Source organism: Scatophagus argus, chromosome 7 (assembly GCF_020382885.2).
Source record: "Scatophagus argus isolate fScaArg1 chromosome 7, fScaArg1.pri, whole genome shotgun sequence".
NCBI classification, from domain to species: Eukaryota; Metazoa; Chordata; class Actinopteri; family Scatophagidae; genus Scatophagus; species Scatophagus argus.
The window spans coordinates 14027061-14048881 of record NC_058499.1 but is presented as its reverse complement, the minus strand read 5'-3'; the positions used below and the strand labels follow the sequence as shown (position 1 = coordinate 14048881).

Below are 21821 nucleotides of genomic sequence, written 5' to 3'. Positions count from 1 at the left end.
CCCAAAACGCTTATTTTTTTTTAACACTGGCTTTATTCAGAACTTTTTTTGTAAAATATTTTTAGCAAATAAATTTAAGAGTGGCTGCTCCAGCACTTGCAAGCATGGGTTGGAATGTATACAAACAAATTAATATGTATGCTTTGGGTTTCAAAAGGGGTACAATATTTAAAGAATGCAGTACTTGCCTTCAGACAGTAAAACAAACTCAGTACCAAGCCACTGCCAAAAAAACCCCCAACAAAACCTCAACTGAACTGCGTTGCACTGACACTGGACATGTGGCAACATTGAAAAGATGCTTCCTTCCTCCTTTTATGTTTTTTTTTCTGTTAGAGTGGATAGAAGAACTTTTTATTAAGTCCATCTTTCAGGGTGGTCATTAAAAAAGGAAGGAAGAGGAGTGAGCACAAATTCTAAAATTTGCAACCAGAATCAACTTCCTGGTCCAGTTCTGGCTGAAGTTGTAAAGAATCAATTTTTATAGTGGTGTAGTTCTGTTGCACCACAGCAAACACTGCAGCACAAAAGGAAGGAAGAGTCTTATTGCATTATTTTGTCTTTCAAAAGGTAAAGAGTCAGTAAAGCATCTTAGGAGTGAGCATGGCTTAAGAATGAGATAAGGAAAATGTTAGTCAGATCTCAGAAGGGGGACCAGAAGGCACACTGTTCCTTTTTGGATCAATTCACTGGAAGGCCATGTGGTTCCACACTAACAAAATCTATCTGTGAAATCATCCCAATCCTCATTCATCTCAGTCTACAGATCACAGGCCTCTCCAGAAATCAGTTGGCATGAGATTGAGGACATAAAAATGAAGAGCAAAGGGTCAGTTCTGCAAGGGAATCAAATATCCATGAAGGGTAGTGGAGATGAACAGCTTGTAGAAGCATACAAGTTGTCCTTCACCAAAGCTCTAATGTAATATTATCATAACCCCCCCAGCCTGGGTTCAACCAAAACTACAATTAATTTTGATAATTATACAAGTGGTTCATTACAGCAAAAGCTACCTGGACAGGAGTAAGTGAAAAAAAACATCTTCTGTCACTCTATTCATTGTTGCCAAGAAATTTCCTCAACAGACCATTTGCTCATCATGCAGCCCAATATGTGATTACAACCTGCTGCCACATAAGAGCTCTGGAAACAAAAGAGAAAAATAAAGAGTATGTAAAGAGATACTATGGTAATAGCACTGATAATAAAAGAAAAAAGAAAAAAAAACACGACATATTAAAGTTCCCATAGATGATTATATTGTCCACCAGCCTTGTCCTTTTGGTGAACATTCATGGTGGAAGACCAAATGCTGATCGATCAAATGTCTGTATCTTCTGTCCTGTCCTGTGGTGTTCAGTCTCTCTCATCTGTCCAGCTAAATCTTCATTTGGACAACTCTTTGGATAGCCAGTCAAGTCCTTCATACAGCCCAGTGCCTTGGGTGGCGCAGGTTGACTGGATGTGCCACTGTGGAGTTAGATCATTTGCAGCATAAGTGAAATACAAATGAAGCTCTGTGCATGATTACGGGTTTGAATCTTTCTGCAGGCGTAAGGAGCCTGTTTGCACTCAGATTACTTACAGATTTGTTGCGGAGGGCGTGTAGTCCAAGTTTGTCTGTGAGTTCACTGACTGTTAAGGCATTGGGAAGGTCCTGTTTGTTAGCAAACACCAGCAAAACAGCATCTCTCAACTCATCCTCCTGCAACTAGATGGAGCAGATAACAAACAGAATTTAAGCTCTAAGAGTTTATGTTACGGCCAAAACAGGTTAAACAGGTTAAAAAGGGATTTTGCTTTCATTATATGAATTTACAGTAAGATAGTATTACTTGCTTTTCTAAAATCAGAAAAGGTATTCACAAAGTGGAGCTGACATTTTACAAAAACAGTTTTAGTGAAATACTAACTGTATAGAAATGCAGTCAGTACAAAAGCAGAGCCAAAATGTGTTGCAATGGTTTGCAGCCAATATCCCGGTTATGAATGAAACGAAAAAAGCCAGTTCTACACGTTTTACACCCCTGACAGTTTAAGCAGCAAGAGTCTTAGTTAAACAAAAGAGTTTGCTTGAATTTTACTAAAAGGTCCCTGGGACCCCAGTAATACACTTGCCACGAGTGAGGTAGATGGACTAAATGATTCTTGATCTATCCAGAAGACACACACAGAGACTCCTTGCTTTGTGGTTAGATAACAAACATTAACTAATTATAACGTGTAAAAAATTTAGAAAAAAATGCAGTGCTGTTCAAAAATGTTTGTCCAAGCAAAGCAGCACTCAGTGTTAACTTTATTTTCTTTGTGCTTACCTAACACAGAGAAAAATTTGGTGACTGATCAAGATGTTGAGTCACCAGAAAGGCTGGCTATATTACTACCTCTTAGGAAGCACAAGGCAAATTCATGGGTTAATCCTGCAGTGCACACATAAACAGATCCTGTTCTGTTTGGATATACTGACAAATGTATTTTCCTAAGTCATGAACAAATTATAGATCCAGGTTTTAATTTAACTACATACCCATCCCAGTGATAAAGACTTTTCATTTGGTAAAGTTGATTCTATGTTCCATGACACGAAACCCACACTCAGAAAGTTCAGTGGAAGGACAAGTGAAGACTGAAGTACATAACGTGCAAAGTTAATGTTTGAGTGTAAAACTGAAGACATAACGTGACTCTGCTGTTTAACTGGTGTTTGGACATTATTCCACATGTGATGAGCCAGGAAGGAGGAACAATGATGGTATTATTTCTGACTGAACAACATCACATTATGAGACAACTCCATGTAAGAAACAGCTAGTGGACACCTCTTCACAATAATGTCAAATTATGAAACTGCCATTTACCACTTAACAGAGATAAAAAAAAAAAAAAAAAAGACTATTATTACAACAGACTCCCTTCTGAGTGGAATACCTACCATTTTCGAAAGCTCTTCGGAGGACTCTGCCACTCTCTCTCTATCATTGCTGTCCACTACAAAGATGAGGCCCTAGATGGGAAAAAACAGCATTGAGGTGATTAGTTTTTTTTCTTAATTTTAGATTATCAGAATAAGTCACTAGTTGACTGACAGAAAATTATTCAACAATTCTTCACATTTATAGCTTTCATTAATTTGGAGATGCATTGTTACCAGTTTTTCATAAAAAAAATAGGTTGCTTGTTTGATGCAGGACTCAATTGTATTCTTTCACTCAATCAAATAAAATATTTATAGAAGGCTACATGAAATAGTGGAAAGTATATAGCTGTAAATGTGAGCATTACATTCATCAATATCATCTACTTCTTCCAACAACAGCAATGTGACAAGAGGAAAAAGTTTTGTTTTGTTTTTAAATGAAGATACATACTGTGAAGCTTAAGTTAAAATAAATATATGAAAATATATATACTCATATATATATATGAATGAAAGTGGTGTTTGGCTAAAATGGCTTAAAATGATTTTAAGTAGAATCTGTGATTGCTCTGGCAATATTCCACTTGGTGAAGCATGAGTTCTGGGTCATCAATGTATTGTATATGAAAGCTAAGATGTCCAAAAGCACTGATGCAGTCACACTCATACCTGTGTGTTCTGGAAGTAATGCCTCCAGAGGGGTCTGATCTTGTCCTGGCCACCCACATCCCATACAGTGAAACTGATATTTTTATATTCTACTGTCTCCACATTGAAACCTATATAGAGAAAAGAGATGAGACAGATCTTAAGAGTCCAACTTATAAAACATGATCAGAATTCAAAGGTAGCTCCAAAAATATATGGGCCAGTATATCACCAGAGTAACTATCAACTGATAGTCTCTATGCTTCTTGTTGTAGTTATCTTTGGCAGTAACTACAGCTACCATCAATTCAGTCTGCTCTATAGCTGACTAGATTGAGACCAGTGGAGTCTAGTCTGACAACAAAGGAAACAGTACGGAGGTGATTCAAAGCAGATTAGACAAGGGCTGTGAGTAAAAACATGGCAGGCGGGGGACAGGAGAAACATGAAGCAAGAGTCATTAGTGCTTCAGCAGCTGGATTTTAAAGTACATCTTGTTTGAATGAAGTGAGTTTTCTGATGAGTTAACAAGGCAAAAAAGCTTCTTTTAGTTCAGTAAAAAATAAGAAACTTGAATTCATTCACTTGAGTACATTCGTACTCTTCTGTTTAGTAAGGAAAACATGTTGAAGAATATTGCCTCTCTTGACACGTTATGCATTTTGTTTTATTTACTTGCTGGACTAAATGCAAGGAGAGTTTGTGACACTGAAAAAATTTTGGCCCAGGGCTAGCTGGTCAACAGGCTAATACCAGTATCATTACCTCAGCACTGTTGCTCAAATTCTGAGGATAATGCGAGTTTGTTTTTGAATATTTTAAACTAACATAAAACTATGGCCATATCTTAAAAACTGCACGTTTAGATAATCCGAACACAAACTTTCATGAATCAGGCATGTTAAAATACACAATTAACTCTCATAAAGGCCTATAAAGTAACCGTTAGTATATCTCTTACCAATGGTTGGGATGGTGGTTACAATCTCACCGAGCTTCAGTTTGTACAAGATTGTTGTTTTTCCGGCAGCATCCAGCCCAACTAGAGAGAAAAAGTGTGATTAAAATCAACATATCTGGAGGACAATACTTACAACTAAGGATTACAACCTGCAGTAAATTGCATAACTGGCCTTTTCTTTAGGCCTAATCGCAATAACAAAGTGTATGTGATTGCACATCTTTACTGAGCCATTTTAATGAGTTGGCATGATGAGAAATACAAACCGCAATTATTCCAAATGATCTTAACATTAACATAAGTGAGAGTATAATATTATTTCTCAATTAACAGGTCCACCCAACGCCAGTTGCCCATTAAGCGTCATAAGGAGTTAATTAGACATTAAAACAGTAACTTGAGGAGAAAACAGCAAACGAGTTTCCGTCTAACAAGTTAAATTAGCCGATAAAAGACAGCGTCATGTATTTCAAATATACCATGTATAAACTGCAATTTTCGCCCAAATGACAAACTGCGAAGTAGTAACTGATGTTAACGTTATTCAGAAAACGAAAACTTGGCAGTTAAATGAATAATGAAGTTTCTATACGTAAGTTTTACTTTAATTTAACCCATTTTCTGAACAAAGTTGTCGTTAGCATACTTCATTGCCAAACTTCCTTTTAAAAAACACACCCCAAATCTATAAGCTATCGATTAGCGGTGCATAGGCTTTTCCAAACATACTTAAATAATGAAAATGCCTTACAGTTTTATTGTGATTTCGATTCCGATTTTATACTTTAAAGATCTGACAACTGCAATGCCATTAAAAGCACACCAAGAACTAGCTAGGTAGCTAATCATCTCCCGTTATCAATGCTAGCTCCAGCTAAAGCTAAAATCCGTTCGGGTAAGTAATAGTAATGTTAGCCAAACGCCGCTTTCACTCACCCATCAAAATCCTCATTTGTTTTTTGCCAAACAGCTGGCTGAAGACCGACGAGATGGTGAGCCCCATATCTTGCCAAGGACGTTAGAAACTGCGAGAAAAACCACTGATATTTTTACACTGATCCGCTTACTCCGATTTCCACACAGACAGAACTACTGCCGAGTGCCACGTCCGGGCCAACGTGGAATCAACGACGTCATCAGTTTGAATCAACTTTATCAAGATGCATCTCTTAACAGTGACCATTTGAAGACATTTTGTTGTTATGTTCATACATTGTCTGAGCTATTCTGTTTATACAATATGCCCTGCAGTATCAATTTGACAAAAAGCAGAAGAGTCTTTAAGACTTTTTTTTTCTTGCTTGTTTGCAAGATTTTTTCATTTCACGTCACAAAATGGAGGTCACATTCCTACCACTAGATGTCTCTGGAATACCGACGTTTATCATGAATGTGGCTCTGTGAACACAGCAACCTGGGTTTTTGAGGTTTAACGTGTGTGTCTATAGCAGCTGCTTATCTGTACAAAAAGATGTACATTACAGAGGTTACAGAGTTATCATGGCACTAGATATATTATAGATATAAGATATATAAATATTTATATCTGTTTTATTGACAGTATATATATTTTTACGTACACACACTGAATTCGTCTTCTGCATTTGACCCAACCTTAGTTGAACACACACATGCAACACCCGGCAAATTACATGCAGTGAAACACACACACACAGGAACAGTGGGCAGCATCAAGCGCCCGGGGAGCATAATGGGGGGTTAAGTGCCTTGCTCAAGGGCACATCAGCCGGCTAATGGGGGGGGGGGGCATAGGATTTAACAGCCAAGAAAGGGTAAAAATCCAAACAGTACAAAGGAAATTCAGGTCCTGTCACGCAAGCACTCAAAGCAGGTGGAGTCAAATAGCAGCATGTGACAAGGTGCAGACTTTTATAGAGGTGTGCTTTGACAATAGAACACATTTTCATGGGCTTGTTATGGAAGCAGGTTATGTAGCTGTTCCCAAGCAGAGTATGTGTTTTGAACAGACTGATAATTAAACATTCACCATGAAACTCAATGGTACACTGAGTGAAGACCAGGTAGGCGATACATCTAATAATTTTCTGAAAATGGAATCAGCTTGCTCGCATGAAAACTGTGATAATAGATACATTTCTGATAAAATGTTTGAATTCTGTTTTCCAGATTGATATTCTCTCCATTGAGTACTTAGTGTTACTAACTCCCAGGTAATATGCCTTGTCTTTCTCCAGTTTTTTTTCGCTTGATTTACCTTGATAGCAACAAGTGCTATTTATTTACACCAAGAGGATATATAACAACCAGATATATAAACGTGGCATATAAACATGTTTCAAAATGAGTCGTACAGTAAGTCTACAAAGTCGGCAGAATAATAATCTTATGTTTTCAGTTTTATTACTGAAAGGTTTGCAAGTTAATATGTAACGAGTGGCGGGCTTAGGTTTCCTTCAATACTCTTACCGTTTCTGTTCTATTAATTATTGCCACCTATGTCACTTACTGAAAACGAAATATTTAGCACTGCACTGTAGCTCACAGGATAACTGTAGCCAATTTCCTTCAGTGGACTCAGTCACCCTGCTGCTATGCCTTTGTTATGAGCGTCTTGGTTTCTTTCTTTTGCTTGTGACAATGAAAGCAAAACAATAAGATCTTCAGGAAAGATTCTGGACAAACATTAATATCCTCTGTGCCCACAGTTAGCTTTTGTGGCACTCAGAGGACGGTTATGATTTACCATGTGTGTCATTTTACAGCTTTTTATGCAGATGTCATCAGAATCAGAATTCCTTTATTTATCCCCGAGGGGAAATTCCTTAATGTTTCTGAGATGACTTGTCTTTCAGATACAGAAGTCTATCTTATCCTTAGATGATCTGGCTTGCGTGATTAACCCATCTCAGCTAAGGTTTAGTGTTGATATGGTGCCAAATTTCATTTTAAACTTTATACACAGGGTCAAGAAACTGATTAAAATTAATGCAGTGTTGACCTTGATCTTTTTGCATCAGCTTCTACAGCAGTGTGTGATATCTTAACATATCTCATTAACTGCAGTGTGATTGGGAGTTTTTCTGTTCTGGTGGTTTCTCTACTGAGATGGAAGTATCTAAATGAACAGGTTAGTCAAGTGGTATGTATTTGTGTGTGTGTGTATGCCTTTGTGTGTCTGCTTTTGGTAGCCAGTGCAATCGAACACCACAGCAAACTACATTATTTTATTATTATACATTATTATATTTACAATGGTGGAATTTTTGGCAAAATCAGTTTTACTGGATTACATTAGATTATAGAGGTGCACCTAATAAAATGAATACTGGGTGTATGTTTGACATTTTTGATAACTTGTTGATGTTGTTCTTGCTATATACCTTCTCGCTGCCAGATTAAAGTGTTTTGTTACAGAATGTTTCAGTGATATAAAAGCCTACAGGAAACGTATTGATTTTTGTTCTCTTGAGATTGTCGCAGTTTTAAGGTGACTCAACATCCTTTACGGTGTGTTTGCAGGTGCACCTGCTGGTGCAGCTTGCCCTGGCAGACCTCCTGGCTGCTGCCATCGTGATGTACACCAGTGCCATGAACAAAGTTAGCACTGACAAGAGTGTATTCATTTGTCAATACAGCCTACCGCTGTCACTGGTGAGCAACAATTACTTTCGTTCTGTTGGTTTCACTGCAAATGAATCACTAACATTATTGTTTAATTGAGGTAACTTTCATTTTTGTAAACGAGACATGGAAGAGGTTCATAGGAGGTTTTGGTAAATACATCCAAGTGGATTTTTATGCTTTTCAGCTGAGGTATTTATAGTTTTTAGGGTTTAAGATCAGTATTTAATGACAACTCTGAAGGATTTTCCTCAAGTCATTTGGGGCATGTCATGTAATTCTAGCAATAAAAACAGTCCAGACCTTGTCCAGACCTGTTCCTGGTATTACATCTATGAAACAAAGCGATAAGCAGTTCTGCTGTGTGCCATGTCTTAAAACAAGTAAAAGTCTCAATGTTGTGTTGGAGGTGAAACTGCATGTTTCATTGTCTATTAAATGTTCAAATGTAAAAGTGTTTCTCAAGTTTCCTGACTTTACATTTCACAGTGATAAGAGTTAAGGACTAAGTAAATATTGACTTTACATAAAACAAACATAGAAAAGAATGTAATGTAGTAACTAGAACTGTGTTACTCAGTTTCATTCAGTCCAGAATGTGGATTTGTTTCAAAATGCAGCTGTGGAAAATATTCAGCCTTTAAAAGTTCAATATTTAATATTTCTATTTTTGGACTGATTGAAATGAAAGCAAAGTTCCTCCAAGCAGAAACCTCTTTCAGTTTTTATTGTAGTATATGGGTGCACAATCTTTGGACTCTAGCAGACACTGTAATAAAGTTGTTGTTCTATTCAATCAACATTAGATATGTTGGACATGTTAGAGAATCTTTATTTGGGCTAGTATGCATCTCAAATTTCAGTTAAATGAGAAGCTGGCATTTATAGCAGAAGATCAACAACTTTGCTGCTTCTTACACGTGAATAAGCAGCTGCTGTACAACACATGTACAGGAGAGAGTGAGTTTGAGTCCGGCAAAGCTAGGACTGCTACAGGTGTGATGAAAAATAGAGTTCATGGGATAATACCCTCATAATATGTCAAGCATTTTTCAAGAATTACTATTACTTTTCTTGAATGTTTTGCTGCAAAATTTGAATAAGAGAATGTATTAATGACATGTAGTTGAGTCTTGTGGTATTTCATGTACACAAACAAAAGCAGGCACCTAAACGGATCAGATTCAGGAGACTCATCTTTCAGCTTCACAATGCATGCTGCTATCTTTGTAGTATTTCACATTGTGCCACAATATGCTGTTACGCAACTATGTCAACTGGTATTATCTTTGTGCATTTTTCTGTTTTGTTCCAGACATTTTATTTCATTTCATTTCTGCTGGTGGTTGTTTACGCATGGAAGTCAAAGAGTGCAATCCAAGGGTGGAGAGCAAGACCCACAGAGGATGAGGGTGGACAGGTGAGTTGTCTGCCGCATTTGGTCAGAATCAGTTAGAACTCATTCAGTAATTTGTTTCTCTCTGATTTACAGAGTCAGCGTAGAATGAAAATATTCACTATACCGGTGTACGCCTTCATGTGGTGAGTTTGATAACAAAATTTTTGTTGATGAAAAAAAACATCACATCTTTAATTAATCACCTTATCCCTGGTGTACATTTATTTTAATTCTCCGTCTGTTTCTCTGATATCACAGGTTGATCCCCATTGCTGTATATTTAGCATATGTGCTAACTCGGGTCACAAAACCTGCTGAGCTGATCCCAGAATCTGACCCATTAGACAAGAGGCTCATCCGTAATTATAGCAAATACTGCAACAGGTGAGCATACAACCTTCATGATTAACTTCCATCAAAGTCACTGCAATCAAAGAAGTTCCAGAAGTAAAACGAGTCTCCTCAGGATTTCTGACCTTTGTGAGTTTTCTTGTTTCTCAGCTGTATTTTGTTCTTGCACATCTGGAGCGATTCCTGCTCTGATGCTGTGAGTATCCAAGCGTCTTATGACGTCATCACATAAACTTGCTTTTAAGGCTCTTGTTGTATACATACATTTTCATTTGAAGTGTTTCATTTTTCCAAATTTCTTTTGTTATTATTTTACTTTCCTGTGTTTGACTGGTGTTTTTGCATATTATATTTATTATCAAAAGAAATACAAGGCAATTTCAAATAATGAGCAATGGGCTTTTTTTTTTTTTTATTAATATATTTATTTTTTGTTTCTTTCCCAGGAGGGAGTCCATGACATTTTAATCAGACTTTTTCTTTTCCTTGTTGTCATACCAGTGATGTTTTCTTGCTCTGTAAGTCATAATCAGTCACATTACTTAAGAATCATTTACATTTTTCATTTCATTTTCATTTTCTGTTTTAAGTGTCGATGTAAATATAGTTATGCTTTACAAATATGTAGTGCTCTCTAAAGGCCTGAATAGAACATTTACATGAGTCATTTATTTTTTCTTGTTTCAGTTCATTTACTATAAGGTTAGTAAATGGTATGAAACACATGAGCAGGGGGGACTTTTTCCTGTGGAGGGAGATGGACGTTCAAGAAGGAGATTCAAAAGAGTGTTTTCTACAGCAAGAAATATGATCATGGTTATCTTTTTCTGCTGGGCACCAGGTACACACACACATACACAAACATACATATGATGCAATTCATCAGATTTAAATGCGCATCAGATTGATGTGTTCTGATTGTTCTTGCAGCACTTGTCCTCATTCTGTTGTCTAACCTGCTGATCTGGACAAATATTCAACAAAGCAGCTTATTTGGCCTTTATGTAATACAGGTGAGTTTCAAAAGAACATAGACCTGATTTTGAATGAGAAAAGTAACATTTCTTCTGATGTCTGAACAACAGGTATTGTTTTTTGTTTATTTCAGGCTGCTTGTGTGTCCCTGCAAGGCTTCCTGAACAGCATGGTTTATGCCTGGAGACGGCCCAACTTCAGGGAGGCCGTTCTTGGGGAGAATACACCGCTGGTGGCACGCAGCAGCCTGGCCTTCTTTGAGGAATCACTGAGAAGCTCGTCTTGATTTTTGACACTGAACATATTGAAAGACATTGTTCTACTGCTGCACACTGGCCTGAGGAAGAATTCACTGCATGCCTGCCATAAACGGCATTTATGATGCAGGCACGCTTCATGATTTCATGGCAATCTAGACTGAAACATAATGTTATCATTGGTGGACTGAGTGTGAAAGGTAACTGAAGAAAAACATAAAAGACACACAAACTCTTTAAAGAAGAACAGACTGATGCAGTGCTTTTTGTTGCAGCCGCTGCTTTTTTTCATGCACACAGCAAAAAGTCATAACACATGTAGCACATGGAAGCATAGTTTTTTTTAGCATAAGTGGTGACAAAAATGACCCCCCGTATACAGTGTAGAGTTGTGGTCTCAGATTATATTTGTTATTAATGTACTGTTTTATCAAAATTTTTGTCACATATATTTATATTCTTTGATAAATCTTATTGTTCATCTTATTGTTTTATTATTGACTTGTTGTGTAATAGTCTCTCAGTACTCTGTAGTTAAGGACAAGAATGATGAAAAACCTGTCAGGGCTGTGCACTTTGCAGTCATCATTTCACCTGCATTTCAGCAGCCACCTGTCACGGGTCATGACATAACCGTTCAGTCTAGGGAACATTTATGTGCTGAAACAGTGAGGAATGCTGAGTCGCTACAGACAAGTGAAAGAACAGCATTCTGCTTTGTCATGCCTGTGCGCAACCACATCTCTTTGCGTATCTCATAAAAAGTGACACGTGATTATGCAGCACACGAGGCGTCTGCTGTGTTGTGGTTCACACACAGGCACGAGCAAAGTTGAGTACACTTTCATGTTATAGTATTCTGAACTCCGTGCTACAGCTCATGTGTCTGTTTCTGAGTTGAACTCCGTGTTAATGGTTGACAGACTACAGGTCAGGCTGCTGCTGCTTACATAAAAGCTCACCTGACTCTTTAATCTACTCTTTTTATCAACTGAAACGTAATCTCGAAGTTCAGTTGTGACTGTGCACAGTTCCTTTACAGTCACCTACACATGGGACTCATGCATACAATAAACCATTGCAACAAGCCCGGAGCTGCACTGCGTAATCAGACAGGAATAAAAGAGACAAAGATATGAGACAAAGATTTTTGTTGCATTCTGCAGAGCTCAGTCTGTCTCCATTGTGAATTCAGTTGAGGAAAGAGTAACAAAAAGCTTTGTATGATGATAAGCTGAGCTTTGTCACAGATCCACATTGTTATAGAAAACCATGCAGTCTGCATCACCTGTACCAAATGAACTAATATTAATTTCCTCAGAGCGATCTATTATCTGACGTGCTTCAGATATCCTGCCTATTCATGGATATGGTGATAAAAATAATGACTACGTACTTCAGTGAAACTGAAAAAGCTGCCATTCTCGGGGAATATAGAATACCTGGGAAAGACAGAGATTTTATTGTTCTCGATCCTTCCAGTAATAATTATGATAATTGAGTGATCCATTGAGTGATCCATTGACACTGTTCATCAGCTGTTTGGTCATATTTTCATCAAGTCCATGACAGGACTCACTGGCACAAACAACAGCCATAATGTAGCCAAGGCTGCATGTTCATGTGTTTGTCTGTGTGCATGCATAGCTGCTCCGTTAATTATCTGCCCAGTGACTTTTCTGAATGTGGTGAATGAAACCCAGAGACTTGCTGACTAAACCACAAGGCTGTGGCTTACAGATGACTGCACCAGAGTTATCTACACTGATCCCAAAGCTGTGCACATGTGAGGAAAGTAAAAAATACATTTGGGAGATTTTTTTTTTTAAAAAAAGAAAAAAAGCTTCTATGTTGTTTGATAACAGTATATAAACATTTTTCACATAAGAACATTTTTTTCATCCTAACTGACTTTGGTCCCCCAGATACAACATGTTAAAGCCGTCTGTCGAAGTTGCTTTGTGCTTATGAGTTTAAAAAAACCTCAGGTTTTCATGGTCATTACTGGCATTCACACTGTTCCTTCTCTGATTAAATTTCTTTGCACTGGCCTCACTGATGAACAAACTATTCCAAAGATTGTGTGATTCCCTGCAATAGACAAGTTAACTCCTGTCAACACACCAGTTGTATTCAGTGCCCACAGGGAAGACGAAAACTGAAAAAAAAGTCCTTCTAATGTTTGATAATGATAGGTGGGGCAACCAGTTTGGTGCTTTTCTTGGTTATATAATCAGTTCATGCAGCACCATACTTTGACAATCGACCTTATACGAGACCAGCACAGGCCAACCTGTGCGACGCACCTTTTAGGGGATTCCTGATTCCTTGCACACCAATGCACACATCAATCAGTCCTCAATGTTTAGCAGCACAGAGCTGAGATTTAGTAGTTAGCCAGAAACAGCCCTGTATGTTGGTATGTTTTTAGGTGTCCCCAGTCTGTAATGATTATTGTGGTATGGTGTTTAAGGTGTTGAAGGAGGCAAGTAGCTCTTTGAGTGCATGGAGGCTACCAACTCTCAATCACTGTAATTCTCCATGTTTTCAGTGTTCAAATAAAATTCCTCCCAATGTTATATCACACCTGCCTATCCTGGCTAGACTTTCTTAAAATACTATTTCATATGGACCAGCTGCTGCTGGTAATTTTATATTCTCTATACTCTGTATCAAAGGCAAGATGGGATGTTTCCTAAACAAATGGTGCAGCAATATAGTATTTATTTTATTCTTAAATACAAGTAATAACAAACTGAACAAAAAACGGAGGGATTTTTTTTCTATTGCTTGCTTGAAACATCATCACAGTCTCTTAAAGCATTCCTGCACAGCCTAAACACTGGTTAAAAACATATCTCAGCAAAATCTACTTGCTTTACAGTAAAATGCATTTAACAAAATACACTGATAACACAACAATACACAGCATTATGACCTGTCTTCACATTTACACTGATCACAGATACGACAACAGCTCTTGTCAGCTGTTTAAGTGCCCGAGCAGAATCGGCAGTGCTGAAGCTCCTGAAGCACTGCTCTGTAACACACCCAGTGGTCACTGAGAAGAGTGTGAGCAGAGGAAGTCACGTTTATGTCTTATATAATCATTGTTATTATTACAAAAAAGGCAGAAGAGACGCATCATCTCTGTGGTGTTAAATTGTGAGTTTTGACCCCAAAATGTGACACTTGTTGGAGAGTTGTGCCAACCTTCTCTTCTTTTCAGAAGTCCATGGACAAGGACCTTTGCTGGGTCATTTCAAAGTTCCCTCTTCGGCTTCCTGCTCTGCGTACATACACATCGTACCTTCCATCTTCCTCCTCCTCTTCATCCTCTTCCATCACTCTATCCTGCTGCCCCAGCCCTCTGTCTTCCATAACATGACGGCCCTGCATTCGACCTGGTTTCATACTAGGCCAGCTCTTCTTCCGCAGACTGCTGTTCAAGTCCCCAAGGGGCGGTAAAGTGCTCTGGAAGTCCCCTCTGAAAGGCGGAAGCTCCATGGATCCCCTGCCTATGCCATGTGCACCTTTGATGGAATTGACCGAAGCCTGGGAGCCACAGTGGTGTTCGTGAATGCAGCGTGACCCTGATGAGGATCTTCTGAGCGCCTGCAGGGACTGGAGTTCCTCTGACAACTCGCCAAGGTCCCCAGACATCTCCTAAAGGAGATAATATTGATAGATTTGCATTTTAAAAGAAGATCACCTTGTGTAGCTTATGCTCTATCAAAGTATTTAAACTAACCTTGTCCCTGAGAGTAAAGAGTTCATAATGTGGAGGGTCAAACACTTCCTGAGAGTCGCCACGGTGGAACAGGTTATTCTTACGTACCAGCACCTTCAAATTGTGATTAAAAACACACCAACATTTTGTGGCAGTATAAATAAATAAATAAATTTCACTGTGATTTGTCTTAATTACCTTTTTTCGTGGCTGTTTGACTTGCACCAGAATGGAGACGATGAGAAGCAGTAGCACCACTCCCGTAGACACACAGATTACTGTTCCATGAGTCTTTGTGATCTGGTGAAAAACACCTTTGCTCTTTTTCTCTGCACGATGGATATGAAGAGAGTGACAAAGAGAGATAAAATACGAGGGACATTTAGAGGTACTGAGAGTACTTCATTCATTTACTTGTTGCCACCCACATCAGGATAGTCGGTATCTTTGGTTGCCAGGAACAATTCAGAACCTTTACTGAAAGCCAAGCCATGATTAACAGTCATTCAAATCAACTGAGAGGCTGCTAAACAGCCAAAAGGTCTTTTATCTGGAAAGCCATTAAAAACGATGAGATCACTCTTTTCCTGCCAAGAGGAAATTTTTGAAAGAATATTGGGCACATTTACCAATGCCCACTGCTCCATGGAGTCAGGGAGAAAAATTACATCGAAGACTGGCTCTGAGAGGAACATCTGAGAGGCCTGTGCGAGTGTTCTGTCACAAATATCTTGTTGAATTACAGCCACAGATCCTCAAGGAGATTCAATGTGACACAACAGAGCCAGACACAACCGGCATCATATTACATAACAACACCCAAGTCATTGTAATGCAGAACATCAAAGTTTCAAAGACAGAATTGCAAAGTGCTATGGCACAATCGGACTACCTTTGCAGTTGCTTTCATCCCATGGAAAGACACAGTTCTGTATGCCGTTGCATACCAGAGAAGTGTTGATGCACATGTTGCTGTGGCAAAAGAATGCACCTCCTACACAGGGCGCTGAAGCACAAACACAAGTGGATGCAAAAAGGTCAACCAAAGCAATAAGCACTAAGAAGAAATCCATCTATTTCTTTAATTCTATTGAAGTACACATATGCTCTTTGTTTGCATACACGTAATACATTATATAATTAAATGTGTTTTCTAAAACTGCTACCACCTCTACTACAAAAAAGCTGCAGTATTGAAGAGAAACCAGAGGGGGGTGCTGATACAGTGTTGTACTTAAGTCTGTCACAACTGAAGACGCTAAACAAAAGGGACACTGGTACAAATGTAAAATGACAGAGGTTAACGATAATCGGAAGGAGAAACTCACGGTCTGCAAAAGAAGTGAACAGCATCCGGAAACGGCTGAGACGACTCGTCTCGTCAGCCCACATCCTCACTACTGCCACGCCAGTGTCCAGCATGATGTCATTAGCTACTGTACTACAAAACTTGGCCTGCAAGAAACCACGCACCATTTTTGCTTACAGTGTTGGATGTGTCGTCTCATTGATGCCAAGGTCTGTAGAACAGTTGCTACATATTTATGATTTAAATATTATAAGCATGTATGGCATGGAAAGAAAAGATGAATGCTGTTGTGTAGCGGAAGGAGGGAGAATTTCAGAACTGACAGAATAATGCAATATAGCGTGCAGTAAATCAGATTAATCAGGTCATTTTACAGTACTGACTATACTGAGACTATATTACCTTTAGGTCCTCAATGGCATTACTGCCATCGTAAACAGCCACAAAGTTCTTCTTACATTCATTTGAGTTTTCCATCTGGTATTCCAAGAATCGCAGGTAAATCTGGGATGAGCAAAGAGGAAGGATTTAATGTAAATTTTGTTCATTTTGCATGCAGTTCAGGGTATTTTGCTTCATTATAAGAATACATGCCTTGTCTGAAAGCACCGCTGCATTAAAGGTTCAAATATAAATCATTTTAAGCCAGCTTTACTTTATGTGTACTTATGTGGGATTATCAATGCATATGTTTTGCTGTATACTTCGTGCGAACATGTCAAGTTGTGAATGTACAGTCAGTCAGTGTTTGACAACGGGATGCAAAGCGCATTTATCCAAGGTTTTTGCAATATTAAGCTGAAATCCACATGATTTGTTTTTGTGATTATAGAGAGAACAAGGAATGAACACATCCCAACAGGATTCTTCTCATGGTTCTCTAGATCCCTCCACATTTTACGTCTATGCTCAGACAAGCATTCAGTTACCCTGTTGTTTACTGGGGCTCGTATAGTCCAAATGCAGTCCACTGCCTGGTCTGGCTTCACTTTATACTCCTCCTCCACCTGACTGGAACGGATCAGACCGTCAGCCCCAGACAGCTCAAACTGACACTCTGACCCACAGACAGCAACAAAAGATGCAGATAAAGGAAAAGCAAAAGATAAAAGAAGTTTAGAGGCGATGGTGAAAGGAAACTTTGCATCACATATTAATCTAGAGATGTCCATCTCAAGTTATTTAGGTAGAATGAGTTGTATGATTGGCCCACCTGGGATGGGATTTAAGAGTCCACCCACATGCAGATGAAATTCAGGGTCTTTGGGGAAAATCACAGAGACAGACAGGGAGATATCACATGATCAGAGGGATCCTCTTTGGAAGTACAAATATTTGACTGTTTTGGCTAAAAACAGCAGAGAGACATTTGATAGAAATGACAGAAGCACATTCGGTGAGTACCAGGAGAGAACATTGCCATACGAGGATCAATAAACTACCCCACTGTGTTTTAATCACCTGCAGTAAAGCTGTACTGGACCTGAAAGCCAATGCCCTCCAGCTCCTCATCACTGAAAAAGCGGATCCACATGAAGCGCCCGCTGGAGAGGACGAGCCCGGGGCTGGCTGAGCCACAGAAACGATTGATGAGTGGCGAGAAGCTGAAGGGGCCGTCCCGCACCTCGATGTGGTCAAAGCGACACTCAAATGAGGCTTCGATGTAGAAGGTCTCATCAAACAGCAGCTCTATCCTCTGGCGAGGCAGGGCTGAGGGAAGCAGAGCGCTGTGTCACACCTACTGCCTCAGAGGTGATTCAGGGACATAATGCTACCAGAAAATAAAAAGTGCAGTGAAAAAGTATTTGCCCCTTTCACACTTTCCTCAGTGTTGTTGATGTTTTTACATACAATTACTGTAGGTCAGTTTGTTTTGGGGGCTCCAGCAGCAATTAAAGGGAAACTGATGCACAAAATGACAACAAAGTGTGATGTATTCTTTGGTGTGCAAGATAACAAGCAATGAACTGTGGAAACAGTGACTTCCAGCCAACTTGTTTTCACTTTAACAACCAGAGAGGGTAAAACTTTTAAAAGGAGAACAGTGTTCAAAATCCTTAAATAGAATCCAAACACCATGTATAAACAATTTGTGATGAACAATGCTGATGTTATTGTTGAAGGAAAGACATAAAAAACAACAACAACAGATTGCATTCTTGATCATTCTGACTGAAAGGTTTATTTAATCCTCAGATTCTCTTTAATTTCCACCAGAGCTCACAAACCAACCTCATTTAAAGTTAAAATAGGCAACATTCGTAAAATAGCAGCAGGCTCAGGTGTGTGTTGTTGGTTACCTTCCAGTACGTACAGGCACTCCTTGTTGGGAGGGTACGTATGCGGGTAGTTTGGGGAGCTGAAGCTGCCGCCATCTGGGTTTCGTACCCAGTTTCCACAGTGGCGAGAATGCTGCGGCCGTTGAGAGGGTTTAACCCCTTTTGATCCTGCACCTCCATCTGTATGAATGCAACAGCCAAGAGACCCATGAGAAATCATTTGTGCAAGTAAGGCAATTGACACCTGAGAGGCAAATATATAACTGAATGTGCAAAAAAAAAACCATTTCTCTTGATTTAAAGTAGTCTATCAAAGGAGCGCACTGAATACATCAGTCTTACCTTTAGACTTTTGTGCAAGTGCAAATCCCTCCTCAATGAACAGGAGGAATATCCAGACTGTAAAACAAGCCGACAGTATGTTATAAATGATAAGGAATAAAGGAAGGAGAGAGAGAGAGAGAGAGAGGGAGCGAGCTTAGCAGGATTTGTGTGTCTGTGCTTGTTGTCTTGTACACTCAGCTGGATCCCTGAACGTATATAACAGGCCAGGGGTGGGGAGCTCGAAAGCCTGACAGGGAAAGAATAAGGACATGCTGCTTCCACCATCTGTTTGCTTAACTCATCCTCCTATTTTTACAGCTTCCTTATGGCTTTTTTTCTGAAGTTTATATAGTGGACGAGAATAGCATCTGCAGAGTAAGGCTGACTCATGATAAATAAAAAAAAAAGTCTCTGTGTCATGAAATAATGTCTTGTGCCACATTTGTGTCTATTACATAAAATATGACCTAAATAAAGCATCTAGCCCAAGGGAACCCGAGCACTAACATTTGCTAACATTTGGCCTTGAGTTTTCACCAAAGTGGCATGTTGGCAAGTTGCTATGAATGTCCACTCACAAACTGCACAACACAACAGAAGTTATATTATAATATTTGTTACAGTGCTTTTGCTGTATCGTGAGAGAGGGAGGGATCTGTTTAAGAATCACTAATTTTCACATTCTGGTGTCTGACACAGAAAGTTACATCAGGTTTTGTTGATGTTGTTGTTGGGCTTCAAAATTCCATGTTATTGTTCGTGCTGTCAAAATGAATTAAAAAGTGATCAAAAAGTGTGATTTCTGTGAAGAATCTGAGAGCAGACATCAAGTAACCTCAAATATGCACCTACAGCAGGGTACTGTGCCAAAGCATTTTTAATTCACTTTCAGTCAACTGATGGCGAGCTGGGAAGAGGCAGCCGTGGCCTAGAGGTCGGAGAAGCGGCTTGTGATCGGAAGGTTGCTGGTTCGATTCCCCCACCAGATGGACAGGAAAAATTTGAGTGTGGTGGAGTGATAAGCCCCCACATTAGCCGGCTGATGTGCCCTTGAGCAAGGCACTTAACCCCCAATATATGCTCCCCGGGCGCTTGATGCAGCCCACTTCTCCTGTGTGTTTCACTGCATGTTGCATGTTGCGTGTGTGTGTGTTTCAATCAGTGATGGGTGAAATGCAGAGAAGTAATTCCCCAGTTTAGGATTAATAAAGTAAAAAAGAGTGAAATTTAGCCACAATGTCAATCTCTACAAGGTCTCCGGCTGTCTGACATGACACCTCATGGAAGGTTTTTGTTCATTTGCTGAGTCTATTCCACTGAACCACTACCACAGAGACCATATTCTGTATGGAGGAGAAACTGAGGCAGCAGCCCAAATCCTCCTGTCCAGGCACTGAGCCACCACAAGATGCTGATCCTAGGGGAGAAAACACATTTCCCCTCTTTGAAAAATGTGGATTATTATTACTTTCTTGCAAAATTTGCCTTTACTCACATGCCATTGAAGGAGAGTGCATAAAATGGGGAGCTGTCACTTCAGCACTGTGCATCGTTATAAAAATGTTGAAAACACAGATATGTTAGGAGTTTTGCTGTCTTTTAAAATGTCCCTGCACGTACTGTTTTTTCATGCAACGTCGTTGTGACAACAGTAATTATTTAGTGAAAAAAAAACAGCATTTGCGCCTGAAAATATCAGAAGTTTGTGAACAAAGTAGGCTTCATAAATATGGTCGAGTCAGCTTTGAGAATCAAAAAAGATTACCAAAGATTAAAAACTCGAGCCTCTCACAGGCGACATCTCTCACTGTCCCTCAGGCACAGACAGGAAAAGAACCATTTCATCAAACGCCCTTAAATCATGCAAACACGGATTATCCCACTCACCTACACGCATCTTCTCAGCTGAAATCCGTATTCTGGGGTTTGATGTCATAAACTTGGCCAAACTGTGTGTCCCTCACATCCCTCCGTCTGTTTAAATCAAAGGTCCGGCTTGTCAGAACCACTGACTTACTAAAATCAAACTTTCACCTTTTCATCCTAATCTTATTGGTCACGCTGAGAGAAGCTTCTGGGCAAAAAAACAGCAGATGAACTTCCCAATCATCATCACCAAAACCTGTCAGATGTGCACAGTTTTCCAAGGACGCTGTTCCTTCTCCCTGTGGCAGTCTGAGACCGCTCCGTCCTCTCAAATAAACGGATCATGTCTGCGGCTGCTCGCGGTTTTAAGACTGGGTTCAGTTGGCGCGACGCTGGTGGGGGTAGGGGGCTGATTGCGCATGTGCATCTTCATACATGAGTAATAAGTGATTTGAAAGTCGTCTCATAACCTGTTTGAATTCCATCCAACGTAATTAGCTCATACAGTGCAAGTGTCCAGCACTCTGACGCACGGACGCACGTTACTCTCAGCACACGGGGATCTCCAAAAGACTCCTTCTGTATAAACTAGTCAACACACTGTATTCCTGTACACACACATATCTGTGCAGAGTAGATAGTAGGACACGTTGCCTGTTGTCTTCTCTCATTTGTCTCGAAGGACACAAGGCGCCTAAAGCCTTGAAAAGCCGTCTGGAGTTGCAGACAGATGAAAATGGAAGCCAAGATTTGGTGGGATGGAGATTTTCCTTTGATGTTCTGCCTTTTAACAACAGAACCTGTCACTCTGTCCATAGGCAGATTTGTGCCTCTTCAGCCCACTGTAATTGCTTTAAATAGGCGGCTTTGCTGACAGACAAGCACAATGTCAGGGTGGCAGCCAAAAACGCTCTCACTTTGAAAGATGACAGGTGAAAATGTCATATTCTGATATCCAGCTTCTCACACTTTGTCAAAATGATTTTGATTTATAGACATGGGTCTAAGTGGGATCTATAAAACATTTTAATCAATGAATGACTTTAGATTGACACCATGCAGCCCTTTTCTTATTGTTTACTGAGCTTGTTATTTGTTTTTCAAAATTTACATGGGATTGTTTTAAACATTATCAGTGGGACAATCAAAAGGAGGGTTTACTTGTTATATATGTGAATGGTTCCGGATAGGGACTTATTTT

The 21821-nt window shown here is 39.4% G+C and overlaps 3 protein-coding genes across 4 annotated transcripts; 1 reads left to right on the top strand and 2 right to left on the bottom strand.

The window, feature by feature from the left end:
* Nucleotides 1–13: 13 nt before the first annotated feature.
* LOC124061848 (ADP-ribosylation factor 4-like) lies at nt 14–5659 on the bottom strand. Its single transcript, XM_046394126.1, has 6 exons — nt 5464–5659; nt 4528–4608; nt 3588–3697; nt 2934–3005; nt 1587–1712; nt 14–1471 (listed from the first exon to the last, which is right to left on the bottom strand). Exons 1-6 carry the CDS (start codon nt 5528–5530, stop codon nt 1388–1390), a joined length of 540 nt encoding a protein of 179 aa, XP_046250082.1. The 5' UTR covers nt 5531–5659; the 3' UTR covers nt 14–1387.
* Nucleotides 5660–6432: 773 nt separating this feature from the next.
* On the top strand, nt 6433–13163 carry si:dkey-30c15.2 (uncharacterized protein LOC558938 homolog). 2 transcript variants are annotated; one of them, XM_046395012.1, is made up of 12 exons: nt 6433–6569; nt 6676–6719; nt 7573–7636; nt 8029–8160; nt 9446–9550; nt 9623–9672; nt 9788–9913; nt 10031–10076; nt 10327–10398; nt 10568–10721; nt 10811–10893; nt 10989–13163. In XM_046395012.1, exons 1-12 carry the CDS (start codon nt 6537–6539, stop codon nt 11139–11141), a joined length of 1062 nt encoding a protein of 353 aa, XP_046250968.1. In that variant the 5' UTR covers nt 6433–6536; the 3' UTR covers nt 11142–13163. The 2 variants fall into 2 exon arrangements, with proteins under 2 accessions (XP_046250968.1, XP_046250966.1); XM_046395010.1 differs by having other exon boundaries at nt 6443–6719.
* A 664-nt stretch (nt 13164–13827) lies between these two features.
* Nucleotides 13828–21403, bottom strand: neto2b (neuropilin (NRP) and tolloid (TLL)-like 2b). The gene is made up of 12 exons (XM_046395009.1): nt 20642–21403; nt 18773–18829; nt 18452–18610; nt 17613–17861; nt 17365–17412; nt 17081–17208; nt 16554–16655; nt 16171–16297; nt 15735–15848; nt 15041–15171; nt 14864–14956; nt 13828–14778 (listed from the first exon to the last, which is right to left on the bottom strand). Exons 1-12 carry the CDS (start codon nt 20688–20690, stop codon nt 14338–14340), a joined length of 1698 nt encoding a protein of 565 aa, XP_046250965.1. The 5' UTR covers nt 20691–21403; the 3' UTR covers nt 13828–14337.
* Nucleotides 21404–21821: the final 418 nt, after the last annotated feature.

Excerpts from the sequence above, each read along its gene's own strand:
- LOC124061848 (XM_046394126.1), bottom strand. The coding sequence starts at position 5,530 with ATGGGGCTCACCATCTCGTCGGTCTTCAGCCAGCTGTTTGGCAAAAAA. Across the intron at positions 3,698-4,527 it reads AACCACCATCCCAACCATTG|GTTTCAATGTGGAGACAGTA; the intron begins GTAAGAGATATA and ends TTCTCTATATAG. Across the intron at positions 1,713-2,933 it reads CCGAAGAGCTTTCGAAAATG|TTGCAGGAGGATGAGTTGAG; the intron begins GTAGGTATTCCA and ends TGCTCCATCTAG.
- si:dkey-30c15.2 (XM_046395010.1), top strand. The coding sequence starts at position 6,619 with ATGAAAACTGTGATAATAGATACATTTCTGATAAAATGTTTGAATTCT. Across the intron at positions 9,673-9,787 it reads CCGGTGTACGCCTTCATGTG|GTTGATCCCCATTGCTGTAT; the intron begins GTGAGTTTGATA and ends CTGATATCACAG. Across the intron at positions 10,894-10,988 it reads TTGGCCTTTATGTAATACAG|GCTGCTTGTGTGTCCCTGCA; the intron begins GTGAGTTTCAAA and ends TGTTTATTTCAG.
- neto2b (XM_046395009.1), bottom strand. The coding sequence starts at position 20,690 with ATGACATCAAACCCCAGAATACGGATTTCAGCTGAGAAGATGCGTGTA. Across the intron at positions 17,413-17,612 it reads CCAGTACAGCTTTACTGCAG|ACCCTGAATTTCATCTGCAT; the intron begins GTGATTAAAACA and ends TTTTCCCCAAAG. Across the intron at positions 14,957-15,040 it reads TCAAACAGCCACGAAAAAAG|GTGCTGGTACGTAAGAATAA; the intron begins GTAATTAAGACA and ends CACAATTTGAAG.